The sequence below is a fragment of the Gigantopelta aegis genome, chromosome 4 (assembly GCF_016097555.1).
Source record: "Gigantopelta aegis isolate Gae_Host chromosome 4, Gae_host_genome, whole genome shotgun sequence".
Classification (NCBI taxonomy): Eukaryota; Metazoa; Mollusca; class Gastropoda; order Neomphalida; family Peltospiridae; genus Gigantopelta; species Gigantopelta aegis.
Window position 1 is genome coordinate 98395940 of NC_054702.1, and position 17568 is coordinate 98413507.

Here is a 17568-nt window from a genome sequence, read left to right on the forward strand (position 1 = left end):
CCGGTGTATGTGCTATCCTGTCTGTGGGATGATGCATATAAAAGGTCCTAAACGATTTGCACTCTAAGACTATATGTCAAAATTACCAAATGTTTAACATCCAACAGTCGTTGATTATTAAATCAATGTGCTCTAGTGGTGTCGTTAAATAAAATTTAATATTTAAACTTTTCTCTGTTACATTTCACTAGCTAGGAAAGACAACTCTAGCATAATCTGTTTAAAAGAAGAGTTATCGACCGCTTGTTGTACATGCAAGACAAAACATATCTATAGGCCTAATATTACCTTTTATCACCATCTTCTTCTTCTTGTTCTTCTTCTTTTGGAGGGATGGGCAAAAAGAAAACAGTATTATGTTGATTAAATAAGAACGACAGCTACAAGACATGGAAATAATTGCAATAATAGTTTGTTATATGAGTTACTATTTAGATCTAGACAGATCTACTTCAACGCTTGAACAGTCGCTAAAGCGATAAAGTACAGTTTGTTTTATTTAACGACGCCACTAGAGCACAATGATTTTTTTATCTTATCATCGGCTATTGGACGTCAAACATATGGTCATTCTGACAGGTTTTTTTTTTTAGAGGAAACCCGCTGTCGCCACATAGGCTACTCTTTTACGACAGGCAACAAGGGATCTTTTATTTGCGCTTCCCACAGGCAGGATAGCACAAATCATGGCCTTTGTTGAACCAGTTATGGAACACTGGTCGGTGCAAGTGATTTACACCTACCCACTGAGTCTTGCGGAGCACTCACTCAGGGTTTGGAGTCGGTATCTGGATTAAAAATCCCATGCCTCGACTGGGATCCGAACCCAGTACCTATCAGCCTGTAGACCGATGGCCTAACCACGACGCCACCGAGGCCGGTCTAAAGCGATAATGTTTTCCTGGATATAACATAGGAACAATTGAATAATATAGTAACTGTATCATAATGTTAAACAGCGCTTTTATGGATAACGTCCGTCACTTTTCATCTAACTATATTATGGGGTGAGAGGGCGGACGTAGCCTAGTGGTAAAGCCCTCGCTTGATGCGCGATCGGTTTGGGATCGATCCTCGTCAGTGGACCAATTTGGCTATTATTCGTTCCGATCAGTGTACCACGATTGGTATATTAATGGCCGTGGTATGTGCCATCCAGTGTGTGGGATGGTGCATATTAAAAAAAAAACTTGCTACTAATGGGAAAATGTAGCGGGTTTCCTCTAAGACTATATGTCAAAATGACCAAATGTTTGACACCCAATAGCCAATGATTAATAAATCAATGTGCTTTAGCGGTGTCGTTAAACAAAACTAAATATTAACTAACTGTATTGATGCGCGCGCGCGCGTGTGTGTGTGTGCGCGTGTGTGTGTGTGTGTGTGTGTGTGTGCGCGTGTGTGTATGTGTGCGCGTGTGCGTGTGTGTGTGTGTGCGTATGTGCGCGTGTGTGTGTGTGCGTGTGTGTGTGTGTGTGTGTGTGTGTGTGCCTGTCTGTCTGTCTATCTGTGTATGTCTCTGTTAATTATGCATTTAACAGACAATGCCACCCTAAACACTTTGACGTGAAAGAACAAAATCGAATCTAGTAACATAATTAAATCATATACTATTGTTAATAATTTCCCTGTACGGTTTTGTAAATAAGCAATTGCCATGACTAATTCATAAGGTGTTTTAAATGTTTTTTAAACATTAGTTTTGTTCCGGAGATATTCAATTATCCGTGATAGGGAAAGCCAGTCAGTGACTGACAGGTGTAGTGGAGCAGCTTAGACTTTATGAAAGAGTTTATTCGATTCAACCTAATTCTTACTGAAGAGACGTCCTAGCTAAATCCCCTCTGTTTTGTGTGTGTGGGGTGGGTGTGTGTGTGGGGGGTGGGGGTGGGGGGGGGGTGGATGGGGTGTTCTTGTATTAATATTAAAACGTGTTTTTAATTCATCTTCAGGCTAATTTGAAGTGACATGTGTTTTGCTGCCGTTCAATACAAATTTTCAAACAATATTTTGAGAAAAAAAACCCACACTAGCTTTATTGTATTATACCCTAATTTATCATTAATATCAGGGGTGGATCCACAAAATGAGGTAGGTTTGGAAACCTACCTTCCACATCTGAGGTGGGGAGGAAGAAAATATAACGCTGGTAGATGTAATTTTTCCATTTTTTAATACTGTCATTTCTGGCAAGGTAGTGGGTGCAACGCTTAAAAGGGGCATCTATAAGATTCAAAAGTAAACTAACATGTATTATCTGTTATAGTAATTATCCACAGAAATGTTAAGCTGAATATTGTAAACATGTTCCCCGAGCTAAAAACCAATAACTGCTTTATTTTCTTCTGCTAAACACTGGATATTTCGGGACACTTCGAATTTCGGGGGGGGGGGGGGGGGGGGGGGGGGGGAGGGAGTGCCCTTCCAACACCTACCACTTGGATCCACGCTTGCAGTCCTTCGGGAGCAATTCTTATGCTTAGATTGATGCAGAAAACTGGATTGAAATGAATTGAATTAACGTTGAGAACTTTTCTTGTAGTCGGGCAGAAGGCAAGTGGGTTATGTCCGCCAATCACTCCTCTTTTTTTCCCCCAACATCTTTTATATGTACCTGTCGCCACAATCTGGGTGGCCCTCTTGAAAATAAAATATTAGCTAAGCCAATACCTACGCAACCACCTCCTACTTCATCAGTCCTTATAAAGAAACAATTAAACAAACAAACAAACAAACAAACAATCACTTACCTCTAGATCTATTGATATATCCACCCAACATTGGCAGAAAATATTGGAACAGAACAGCACAGTAGTTGGATATCATCATTAGATAGTATTAGATCCATGCACAGATATTTTATATTTAAAATAAATATGATTATAGATGTCAAACAGCGATCTTTTCGCACATTTCTGAAGTTAAACTATATTCAGACGAATGTGTGTAGTATCACTTTGACATCAATAACCACATTAAAATATCAAAGCATTGTTGACGTCACGTCAAAGGAATGTTGACGTTTTTATAGTAACGGCTTCGGCAATTTTCGTAACATAACGGAAGATGTTTAAATACCATTGAAACGCGCACCTCCAGCACCCTACAACTGGAGGTAATAAAAGTAGCGAAGAACTATGTACAGTAATAACCCATTGTCCGTCACTGGCACGATTGATTATGCAAACAATATTAAGTACATAAAAATATTCGGGCCTAAAATAGCAGTCAGTTCTTTGTTAAATTCAAAATGCAATGTTACGTCTTAACCTGCTCGCCATCCTTATTGGATATTTTAACAAATTAAAAAAAAAACAGTAGTAAATAATATTATTGATATGTATTTTTATTTTTAGGTGGGATAGAGATATTTAATTCAAGGTAAAATCGTTAAATTTCATCAAAAAAATGTTAGTTTTGTTTTGGTTTTTTAGTCATTATGCAGCTCTAGTTAATGTATCTTAACGCTGAAATCTCGCGTTTTATACTCGTATGTATTATTTAACTATTTATAACTTACCATGATTTTCGTCTAGATCGGGGCAAGTCTATGATTTGCTATAAATTATACAAGAAAACAAGAGTTGGTTTTAGCATAATTTTAGGGGATTCCTAATATAATATTATGTAGCTACTGTTCAACATGAATGAAATATATTTAGGAGTTTCAGCAGGCTTATGACCCATAACTTTCTCCCCTTGAATCCGCACCAGCATTATTAAAATTACAATTTACTTACATTTGTTTTGTTTAGAATATGCGTATTTCCACAATCAAGGCATTTCTGGACATTGTAATGTTTTGTAGTATCTCAATATCGATTTTTGTATAAACCTATTTAGTACGTATGAATGTATTATTTCTTCCAAGCGAAATTTTAAGTAATTTGGCAACAAGTCATTCTAAAAATATGTTTCTGTATAATGCTTCATATTTAATATATGTTAAGATAGTTAAGGTCATTCCAAATATATGTATCTGGATAATGTTTTATAGTTAAAACATGTTAAAGTGGTAAGACAGTGGGTTTTTTTTTGTGTTTTGTTTTTTGTTTCTTGTTTTTTTTAAAGGAAAAAGCAGAATGTGTCTTTATTTTGTTGGGGGAACAAACGGAAGCTTTGCTAGGACTGACCGGCCTCGGTTAAAACATTGGACATAAGGCTGGTAGGTACTGGGTTCGCAGCCCTGTACCGGCTCCCACCCAGAGCGAATTTTGGCTAGGTGTAAAACCAATACATCCTGTTTCCGTCACTAATAACTAACAACTAACCCACTGTCCAGGACAGACAGCCTAGATAGCTGAGGTGCATACCCATGACAGCGTGTTTGAACCTTAATTGGATTATAAGCACGAACATAAGTTGAAATGAATGAATGCTAGGACTGAAAACTCACAATAGTGCCTTTAATAACCCATCAACCCGAAGACTAGTTATCTACACTGGTGTACCTCTCTCGAGAAACGCGACAAAATAGTGTACCCAGGATAACGTGCTTGAACTTAAATTGGATGCATGCACAAAATTAATATAAATAACAATGGATTACCTAACAAAAAATTAGTTTTTAATTTCAATCTGAGAAAGCCAGAGGCGGATCTAGGGGTGGGGGCCAGGCCCCCCCCCCCCCCCCTAAATTTTGCGATAGTTATAATTTTATTACATATTAATTTTCATTTTTTACGATTCCTCTCCAAACCTCCCCCAATGTTTCCTTGGCATTCCACCTCATGTCACTGCCCCCCCCCCTCCCCCCCCCCAATGGATTTTCTGGACTCGCCACTGAAAGCAGATGATTGCACATACTAGAAACTTCGAGTAAACAAATAACTACTTCATCTTGTTTTCTGCGTCTAGGAATTGTATTGAACACTGACAAAATGTGAAAAATATTAATTAAAAATCTATATTAGGTGAACGGCTTTTTCCCCCAGGACATCCGAAACCACTTTCTGTGGCGTGGGCTGGTGGGTTTGTTTGTTTAAATATGAGATACCTGTGGGAAAAGCAATTTGCCTTAATACATTTGCAAGTATGATACTGTTTGCTATGTTCTTTCCATTGTTATTGCTAAATTGTGGTGGTGGTAGTAGAGGGTAAACAAATAAAAGTCAATATTTTTGTCTGACTTGGCTTTTATGTTTCACATTTAGTTGCAACACATGGGATAAAAAGCAACAGGACAATCTGTTCTGTATATTTATGTAAATGCCGACCATTTTTAAATGAAAATAAACTGAATAAAATGAAGGAGGTCACATAACAAAGACTCGTTAAAGCTGCAATCTCTCTTGTTAATCCAATAAAAAAACAAGTTTATTAATGCAAAATACAAACAGAAGTACAGTTTTAATAAACACGAGTGTTTTTTTTCTCTATCAACAGCCGTAATGAGCGTATAACAAACATGATTATCTATTGTAAATGCTTAAATATTAATAATATATATTCTTATCGCAGTTTTAAATGCGTACGTCTACGACCTACTTTCACATAAACCGTTACCCATTCTTACATAAACAATTACTTTTTCCCTCACACACACAATCCTTTGAAACCTTTCATAGTTATGTATTATTCACACAGTATTTGTTTCGTACCAAAAGCGTTAATACTTGATAACACCATTACAAACTGAGCCGAGGATTGCCCAGAATCGGTTGGCCAAATGGTATTATGTTAATTCCGTGTCACGCAAGAACTGCCCAGAAGTCAGTCCGGGCGCTTTGCGACAACGACCGTTGTTCAATAAACAAAGTTAAGCAGACGACCGACATTGCTGCAGGTATGTTGTTGGCCCAGCCACTGTGGACTGTACCCGAATTAACTGGGAAGTATGAATGAAGAAAGAGACATTAACCAGCTGAAGGTAAATTTGAAATTACTAAATATGAACGTTTTAAAAATACGTATGTATATATACATGCAGTTGGGGTGTGAAATGATTAACTGAGATGTGTCATGTATGTTAAACAATTACAGATCGAAGAGCGCTTAACACCTTCTCCCATGGTACTTCGTGCATTATCGATATTAAACGTTAGTGTGGGTATGTCGGGTGTACTGGGATGTGGATACATACTTTTACACATTAACAAATGTTTTTGTATGTTTTATTTTGTTGTTGTTTTTGGTGTGTGTGTGTGTGTGTGTGTGTGTGTGTGTGTGTGTGTGCTTCTTTCAGTTTTTGTGATGGGAAGAGGTGTTTTAGGAAAGATACTTTGAACAGAAACTATATTAATTTCCATACGTACAATACACAAAAGAAAAACGTTAAAAAGAAGTGACAGAAAGAAAAGTTTTACTTTTTAATTTCATAGTTCATATATGACAAACGTATTTAAAATGTCCGTTACATATATTTGATTAGCTTGTCAGTTGAATTATAGATAACTTTGAAATTACGTCTTTTTACAGACTAAGCAAGGACATAGTTAAGTAATATATCTGTGTAGAACATGCAAATCCATTGACTGACCAACTGGTTATGACATTGATACGGTTAATGGTATCAAACCTGTCTATAACGAGTAGTTATTCACCTACTATACTTACACATAATGATTAGTTTGTGTATCTGTTATAAACACATTATAGTTCATCAGATTGTAAGCTGTTGTATTTTAGAGTGGTTAGCCTGATTGTTAATTGATATATTATATGGTGGTTCTGTGATTAGACAGATCGTAAGATGTTGTAACGTGGTTCTATGACTAACCAGGCTATTATATTCCAAGATGGTTATGTAGTTAGCCGAATTGGAAATTGTTGTATTTCGAAAATGTTAAATGGTTAGCCAGATCGTAAATTATTCATGAATAAACTTGAATATTAAAGTTGTTTCCATTAAATATATGTATTTGTTCTACCAAACTAAAACGGTAAAGAATAAAACCAAATCCAAAAACACATACAGACATGCACGTGCGCGTCCACATCGACACGTGCGCGCGCACACTCACACAAACACACACACACACACACACACACACACACACACACACACACACATATATATATATATATATATATACATACATATATATATATATACACAAAAAGAATAGTATGAAAGCAACAGTTTCTATATTTGTTTATACGCAGAAGTGTATTGTAATGTTGCTAAGCGTTATTGACTCGTGTGCAAATAAACATAAACAGAGATGGCCATTTATACATTCTGTAGTAGGCATTGATTCCACCTACATTTTCTTTTCGTTTTATTATAGAATGCAAAAAAAAAACATATTTTAAAAAACGTAAAACGAAACACAAAAAAACGAGAAGCACACAAACAACAACCAAAAATAACCGATAGACTTGAAAGTATAACAATGGAGAATCGATCCAGAGTCGTCAATTTGTTATTGTTGTATCTGAAACCACTACGCGCATCATGAGGAAACGAATGAAAGAAATATTTTATTTAACGACGCACTCCACACATTTTTTATCTACGATTGTATGGCTTCAGACGGATGGCCAAGGACAATGCAATCTTATCCTGCCGCCACTCGATGCGCTACTCTGGGGGTTTTCTATTAACAGAAAAAGATATTTTGTATGCACAATCCCATATACATGATAGCACATACCACTGTCTTTGTTATACCAGTTGTAGACCAGTGACTTGACGACCGCACTAGGCAACAAGAGAAGGATTTAGATCACCTGTGTTATAACAGTAGTTTATTTAATTTAAGCCGTGTGGCTCATAAGCATACAATTATATATAATAGTATAAAACATATATAAACATTCATCAGCATAAACATAAACATACAATGGACATATTAAAATAAAATGAAATTCATCTTCAATGTTATCCCAATTACACATACGACATTTTCTCTGTGATCGTTCAGTTGCAAAATACCTTCCTTGTTCATTGAGTAATTGGTGGGATGAAACAAGACATTTTGTGATAAGAGATGAATAACAAACAGGTAATGATATCCTCAGATAATATTGTAAAGAAAAAGTATCCGTTAAATGCCTTAAAATATTACATTTTGGTGAATTGTTCTACAATTTGTTTATTTCTTGAATACAGTGATCTGACTGGCGCATTTTAACTCTTTTTATAAATACTACATGATTATCAACTTGTTAATTAAACCATACATTTCCAAGTCCTAAAGAATATAATAAATGCTTTACATGGTGTAGCCAGCTAAAAGACTCCTGGCTTTCTAACATATCATCATATATTGATCTCTAGATACAATTATTTGTTGCTAAAAGCTTCAACCAATATTTGACAATTCTTACTTTACGTACTACATGTAGAGTAAAATCTTCCTGATTCTGTTAACACAGCTGCATTCATTGTATCTTTTTTCACATTCAATATTATTTTACAAAAATCCATATGAACTTTTTTTACATCATGAGCTAGGTCAAAACCCCATACTTCACAACCATAATTGAACACACTAGATATATAAGTATCAAAAAAAAACATACTTCACAACCATAATTTAACACACTAGATATATAAGTATCAAAAACCCCATACTTCTCAACCATAATTTAACACACTAGATATAGAAGTATGAAAAACCCCATACTTCACAACCATAATTTAACACACTAGATATAGAAGTATCAAAAACCCCATACTTCTCAACCATAATTTAACACACTAGATATAGAAGTATCAAAAACATGTAACTGTGTTTCCTTATTAAGTGATAGATTATGACCCATGTCTTGTAAAGCAATTAATTTTTGGGTTTTTGTAAATTTACCATTGTAATTTAACGTTAACCCAAGATAATCAAAACTATCAACCAATTTGGATTATATTGTCATTGTAAGTCCATTTTTCTTCAGTAGTAATTTTCCCCTGTTTCTGAATACAACAATTTTAGTTTTTTCTATATATACATCAATATTCCATTTAGTACTATAGGTAAATAACGAATCTAATATTTTCTGCAGACCATTTACATGTAGACTCTGACAGCAGCACATTATCGTCTGTGTACATTAAAAGAAATAGTGAAATATGCTGTTTACACATCGACTCACTAAAGCCTTTAATTATCTCTTCTCAAAATAATTTACATACAATGAAAACAAAAATGGTAACAAGGCTTCGCCTTGCATAAGTCCTGTGTTACTACTGAAAAGTCACACACAAAAACCCAAAACAGATTGGAATTTTACACGAGTCTTTAAAGACTTTAATTTAAATAATAGCTTATATCCATTATACTATCAAAGGCTTTTCTGCAATCAACAAAACAACAAGACAGCTTCTTCTTACAACCCAACGCTTTCTAAATCAGATAATGAAGAGAAAATATAGAATCAGTTTTAACCAGGTTTAAAACCAATCTGTGCATCTGTCACAATATTATTTTTATCAGACCAATTAAGCAGTCTATTATTTAAAACTGAAGTAAATATTTTCTCAAGACAACTGATCAGTGTTATACCTCTATAATTATTCGGGTTATTAGCATCTCCTTCTTTATACAATGGAATAAGTATACCTTCTGACCAGCAACGTCGAAAGATTCCACTGACATTAAATAAACGACATAAAATAGGAACAAGAACACCTTGAAAAGTTATAAAATAAAGTAAATTATCTTATCCCAGTAGTAAAGCGCTTGCTTGATGTGCGGTCGGTCTAGGGTCGATCCCCGTCGGTGGGCCTATTGGGCTATTTCTCGTTCCAGTGTGTGCACCATGACTGGTATATCAAAGGCTATGATATGTGTTATCCTGTCTGTGGGATGGTGCATATAAAATATCCCTTCTGCTAATCGAAAAGAGTAGTCCATGAAGTGGCTACAGGGGGTTTCGTCTCTCAATATATGTATGGTCCTTAACCATGTGTCCTCAGTGAATGGGTTATCTAATTCAGGATAGATACAATCTGAATCATTATACACACACGTACACACAGACACATACACACATACACACACACATACACATACATACACACATACACATACACACACACATACACATACACACACACACACACACATACACACACATACATACACACAGACACACACACATACACACACACACAAACACACAGACACACACATAGACACACAAACACACATACACACACACGTACACACACACATACACATGCACACAGACATACACACACACACACAGACACACACACACACACACTCAGACACACACAGACACACACAGACACACACATACATACACATACACACACACATACATACACACGCGCACACACATACACACGCGCACACACACATACACACATATACACACATACACACACGCACACACATACATACATACATACATACACACACACATACACATACACACACACACATACACACACACACACAAACACACATACACACACACGTACACACATACACATACACACAGCCACACACACACACACAGACAAACACACACACACACACACTCATACACACACACAGACACACACACATATACACAGACACATACACAGACACATACACACGCACACACACGCACACACACACACGCACACACACAGACACACACGCACACACAGACACATACACACACATACACACACACATACACACACAGACACACACAGACACACACACACAAACACACAGACACACACATACACACACACAGATACACACGCACTCATACACACACTCATACACCCACACAAACACACACACAGACACACACACATACACACAGACACATACACACATACACACACATACACACGCACACACACATACACACGCACACACACATACACACATATACACACATACACACACGCACACACACATACACACACATACACACACACACATACATACACACACATACACACACACACACGCACACACACACACATATACACACACACACACATACACAGACATACACACACACACACACATACACACACATACACACACGCACACACACACACACACACACACACACACACACATATATATATATCAGGAAAGTCATCAATGTTACCACATAAATCTTTAAAATGTTTTGTAAAGTCATCAAGAGAAAATTCAGTTACAGAAGCACGTGTGCGGGTTTTTTTTTTTTAATAAACTAAAAATAAACTACTAGGGTTACTTATTCTTAAATAACTAATTATGTCACCTTCCAGTCTAAGATATTTTGTTTTTACATGACGTTCGTATTTCATATACTGGCGTTCAGCGTCATATATACACATATATTCATTCAATTTCTTTCAGTGTTAAAAACATACAAAGCAGTACGAAAGGTATTGTATAACATTCTACAATTAGCATCGAATCGTGGCTTGTTAGTTTGTTTCGGCTTGTGGCGATCTGGGTTATTTGATATATAAAATGTGTTACGCATAGGGGAATGTCCTCGTAACTCGCCATTCCTGAAAAATAATGGAGACTAGGTCCACTAGAGTTACGGGGATATCCCCCTACTTAAAATACACCACAAAATAATAATTTTATGTGAATATATGTTGGTATGGATTTTAGCACCAATAATTTTGGTGGGTTAATTAAGTAGAGTTTCATCACTCCATTACTGAAAAATAATGGAGCGTTGAGACACTACTGTCACTTCGCAGGTGTATTTTAATACAAATTAAAGACCAAGGGATGCATCATGAGCATTCGCCCCTCCACCATCGTGGTACCCACTGGATTATTACATGACAGGACCAAAAGTTAAGGATTGGTATATCTCAAAGCAAGGTCGTGTTTTGTGGTAATTATGTATGCGTGAAGGTATATATTATAGGCGGATTTAATCAAGGTGTGTAGGCCCTCTGCGCTCTTCATTTTCTCACAGACTATATACATATTTTGATACATTTGGACAAAACGTAGAGTTATCACGCACTCAACATCCTTTTCCAGTTCCTGTAACCGTCCCTGCAGTCTAACTGAAATCAAATCTTACTACCGCTCCACACATCTGACATGACATTTCATTCACAAAGTCAAAACACCGCTTTCATTTTCACAACAAATAGTCACATTGGCAAGGCTTTGGTCAGATCCATTGTTGCTACTTAATAACACAGTCAGTTTTAATGTCTAGCCTTAACTTACTGCTCTCTGTTCTGGTCGAAGTCTAGGCATTTCAGCTGCTTGTCATCGACATTGTGCTTGAACCACAATTCGGTATAAGTACAAAACTGATTTTCATCATCCTCAGCAGCAGCAGCAGCAGCAGCAGAAGCAGCAACAAAAACAGAAGTAACAGTAGAACATTATTTAATCAACGACTACTGGGTGTCAGACACAAGACAAATATGACACGATCATATCTACACATAAATAATATTTTTGTTAGCAGCACACTAACTATTACATGAACATTTTTATATACCGCATTTTCTCAATCCATTAAGAATTTTGAAGTTTCTCACTGCTGTAACTTCAAATAAAAGTAATATTTTAGGTCCCTTCACAAGGCAACCTAAAATATTACTTTTATGTGATAACGTTTATGCAGATGCCAAACTACATACATTAGAAAGGATGTGTTTTGGTATGTTCATTTTTGCCAGGCGTATGTCATACGTGTATATGATGAGCCAACAGGCATTTATAGCTCTTTACACTGGCTTTGCATAATTATATACATTTTTATTTCTAGTGAATATAATCATAATCATATTCATTTATTTATCTTTGTTTGACACGCAATAGCCGATGTGTATTTTTGTGCTGGGGTGTCATTAAATATTCATTCATTCATTTATTCATTCATTCTTTCATCCATGTATACAGATGGGATCATATTGAAATACTGCTTTATAGATAAGTGTTCGTTATGACAGGCCAACCGTATAATTCATATTAAGTTATTAACCCTTATAAAATATACATATAGATATATATCACAACAAACCGACATCATAGATGTAACATCAACTGAACTGTGTATTGTGTGTAAATACAATATTGAGTACTGTTCATTGAAAACATATCTATATCTGTTCATTAACCTCGAGTCTCAACAATGGCGTCCGATCTACATTTGACACAAACAACGTCAACAAGCAATGGAAAGTGGCAAGGCTCGTTTACTTCGTTGTATACATTGAATTGTCTGTCGCGGTACACTGCATACGACAACGTCCTTATAGCGGCTTAATGAAATATATATTGTGTGAAAATACAGCCTCGGTTGTAGTCACTGGTTGTGAAGCAAGGCTAATGGCCGCCTACAAACCGTTGTTCAAGTCACTATGGTGTTTGCTGTAATAAACAGGCAGTTATTGGAAGAGGTTTTCAAAGAACCGGTTTCATGACATTTGTAGTATAGTGACTAAGAAAAGAAAAACAGTGGGCCTCCTAACATAACTTGGACTGTATGTATGGCTTCGGTTACACAGACTCCCTGATATAACTTTTTGATACACGCTTACATAAAGTCAAGGTTCATGTTTTGATAATTTGCTGTAAAGTTCGTTCGTGCGAATTGTGCATCATTTGTATAATAAGATAAATGTGAACGACAAACCGTATTTCATTAGTAAAATCGTATCTGTGCACAAGGCAGAGTCGAGATAGCTTCAATGATCCATAACCTACTCCATTATTCCAGCGAAAAAACAATAGTAACAAAAATTAATAAAGAGAGATTACGTCATGAGTTTATAGGCTCCTCGAAATTTATGGAACGAAAGAAGGAAATGTTTTATTTAACGACGTATTCAGTACATTTTAGTTACGGTTATATGGTGTCGGACATATGGTTAAGGACCACACAGATATTAAGAGAGAAAACCCGCTGTCGCCACTTTTCAATTAGCAGCAAGGAATCTTTTATATGCACTATCCACAGACATGATAGTACATACCACGGCCTTTGTTACACCATTTGCGGAGCACTGGCTGGAACGAGAAATAGCCCAATTGGCCCACCGACGGGAATCGATCCTAGATAGATCGCGCATCAGACGAGCGCTGTGCCAATGAGCTACGTCCCGCCCCTTTTTATGGAACGAGTTCGTCTGTTCACCGAAAGACAGAGGACTTGCTTGCCGCAATGCGGTGGTGGAGGGCGTGAACTCACCAGCCGAATTTTACATCTCCCTAAAGCCCCACCACCATCACCACACGCCATAAATAAAACTTTATTATTTGCTTGTCTAATGCTAAGGTAATATTACCATCAGACATTTAATAAACATGTATTTCAATGTTCGTGAAAACCTTCAGAATACTATATAATAACAGAAATATTACAGATATTGAATTGTGAAATTGTTTAACGTGCACATTCAGAGCAAGCTGTTGTAGCGCACGCCTGTCCTGGGCACAGGTACTGGCCTCAGCCGGTTCCTCCGTCCAGGATAGGTAAAGGGTTGGGGTGGGTGATGGAGGGACCGCCTGCACTGGCAGGTGCAAGGGAGCACCAGCAGTCCAACCGTAGTTTGTAACAGTCGGGGGATGGTATGGTGCTATGTAATTTGGAATGTCCCGTAGCATTAAACCAAAGGGAAATGAGTGTGCATTTTGATGAAGGAAGTTTGGCACAATTTTGTAGGTCGTTCTAAATATAAAAGGTAGGGAGCTACGTATAGGTTTGGAATTTAGTAGGCCGAGAGTAGCTCGTAGTTAAGACCTGCGGATGATGAGGTGTTTCCCTAGGTTGCTCATAGGGCCCTTAGAAAGGGCCTGATCGCTTTTGATCGTGGTATGACAACCCAATTACAGATATGATGTTTTGATGGCTTATATACACTTTACGTTATTCGCCATTTGAAGCTTTATAGCGTGTCGTAACGCGTCGTAGCGCGTCTGGTTATACGATAGCCTTGATAGCAAATGCAAATGGCACCGTTTGTTTTAACCACATGAATAATAAATATCGATTTTCAGTTAACACAGTGAGCTGTTATCATCAAATGATTTTTAATACTTCAAGTATATTATTTCCCTTGTTGTTTGCTTCCGAGCTGCTGTTGTAAACATGATCCAATAAAGGATGGGGGGAAGGTGGCCAATATTGTAACGACTTATAGACATAAAAAACACTGTACTTCCGTGTGACCATTTATGGAACAGCTAGTTACTGATGCTGAAGGGAATGAAAAGTATCCCACTACTACCAACGAACCTGCTGTATAAAGGTTGTGAAAGAAAATAAAAAAACGTCATTTAGCCTCGAAGAGGTTGGGTTGTTGTTGGGTTGTTGTTGTTGTTGGGGTTTTTTTTTTGGGGGGGGGTTGGGGGGGGTGGGGGTGGGGGTTTGGGTGTGGGGGTTAATGATATCACAATAACATATTGATTTATTAATCATTGGCTATTGGATGTCAAATATTTTGTAATTGTGACATATAGTCTTAGAGAGGAAACCTTCTACATATTTCTATTAGTATCAAGGGATCTTTTATATGCACCATCCCACAGACAGGATAGCACATATCACGGCCTTTGATATACCAGTCGTGATGCACTGACTGGAACGAGAAATAACCATATGGACCCACCGACGGGGATCGACCCTAGACGGATCGCGCATCAAGCGAGCCGTTTATCACTAGTCTACGTCCCGCCCCATGCCACGGAGACATTCTTGGTTAGAGGAAACAAGCCGAGATTGTGGTGATGATTTATGGCCTTACGTATTAAGATGAGGAATTCCTTGTCAGCGAGTCGTTTATTGAGTATTACTGGAAGCTATTTTCGCCGACCCTCGACTCTTTGAGCCGACAGAACAATGACTCTCGACTAAAGCGCTCAATCCTGGGCGATATTATTTGATCAATATATTGGAGGATGAGGATAAAAGAATTTATTTCTATTTATTTGTAGATTGAAGGACAACAAAATCCGGGAATGATTGATGTATTAATATATTAATATGATTATAACAAGCAATAATGAACTTATCAAATTACGTACATAACACACACATACATACACACACACACACACACACACACACAGAGAGAGAGAGAGAGAGAGAGAGAGAGAGAGAGAGAGAGAGAGAGAGAGAGAGAGAGAGAGAGAGAGAGAGAGAGAGAGAGAGAGAGAGAGAGAGAGAGAGAGAGAGAGAGAGAGAGAGAGAGAGAGAGAGAGAGAGAGGAGAATTGACATTCCTTGTTACACCAACATAAATTAGAATATACCTTAAGCTATGATGAGTCAAATAAACGTGTATGAATTGAGTTGGGGGATTTTATCATTAAAAAACCCCATATTTATGTTTTTTATAGATTACATAATTTATTCTTAAGGCGAAAAAAGATAGTACAACTATATATTAAAGGGACAGGCCCTAGTTTTTAAACACTACAGCATATGTTTCACTATTAAAGCCGTTTACGATCATTGAAATCAAACACTACTTATATTTTATTCTTTAGATTATCCATTTCCGTAGAACCGAAGTGTTTTTGGTCATCCTGGTGTTTCTAATACCGAAAATAGCATTTTGAATATTTATGAAAACACACGCGCGTCTGAGAAGTAGCGGTCTATTGATTCGATTTCTAGTCTATTTTAAAGAATATTTCCCGTTTTAATGTCACAGACTCATCTTTCTCTCTATTGTAACTTTATCCAAACGAATGGGCGGGACGTAGCCCAGTGGTAAAACTTTCGCTTGATGCGCGGTCGGTCTGGGATCGACCCCCGTCGGTGGGCCCATTGGGCTATTTCTCGTTCCAACCAGTGCACCTCGACTGGTATATCAAAGGCCGTGGTATGTACTACCCTGTCTGTGGGATGATGCATATAAAAGACCCCTTGCTGCTAATCGAAAAGAGTAGCCCATGAAGTGGCGACAGCGGGTTTCCTCTCTCAATATTTGTGTGGTCCTTAACCATATGTCTGATGCCATATAACTGTAAATAAAATGTGTTGAGTGCGTCGTTAAATAAACCATTTCCTTCCTTCCTTATCCAAATGATTTACAGGTTTGTAAATTTACTAACTTAAGTGTCCGTTTTCACGGGTTGAAACTAGCGTGTGCGCCTTTAAGATAAACCAGTTTAGCAATTTGGTAAATGCTATTAAATAGCGAAAAATCGTGACTGAAAGTGAAATCAGACAGTGAATTGAATTGATGCACCATTTATCAGTATAAGTAACAGGATATTTTCAATACAAAACGAAATGTGTAACTATTACGTCATTGAACATAGCTTGTATTTTAAAGTAAAAGATAATGCAGTAGTACCCAGTTGATCAACAGAAATGTCTTTGTGTGAATATCTTTATGCTAGGTAATACCATCAACTGTCACGACGAAGTTGGCCAACTCGCCGATCTCACGACGTCTACGACATTCCATTTGCTAGTCTGAGCTCTCTTACAACTACGACCGATTAGTTGTTAATCTGAGCACACCCGTTGTAAGTTGGGAGTGGGGTGCGATCATAACACAACCATCGAGTTGGCCAACTTCGTCTTGACAGTTGGTAGTCTGACACTAGCATTATTAAACTATCAGATGTTTGCACCGCGTGTCAACGATATTCAACATAATATTTATGTGATTTTGTTCTGGGGTTTTCTTTTACAGATAAAACCGTTTTCACATTCCAACATACAC

The 17568-nt window shown here is 37.2% G+C and overlaps 1 protein-coding gene across 1 annotated transcript in view; it reads left to right on the forward strand.

The window, feature by feature from the left end:
• Positions 1-5559: 5559 nt before the first annotated feature.
• LOC121371540 (plectin-like) overlaps positions 5560-17568 on the forward strand; it is a 41239-nt gene continuing 29230 nt past the window's right edge. Inside the window, exon 1 of the mRNA XM_041497511.1 lies at positions 5560-5869. Within this exon, the coding sequence (XP_041353445.1) occupies positions 5837-5869 (33 nt within the window). The 5' untranslated portion in view covers positions 5560-5836. The remainder of the gene's footprint in view (positions 5870-17568) is intronic.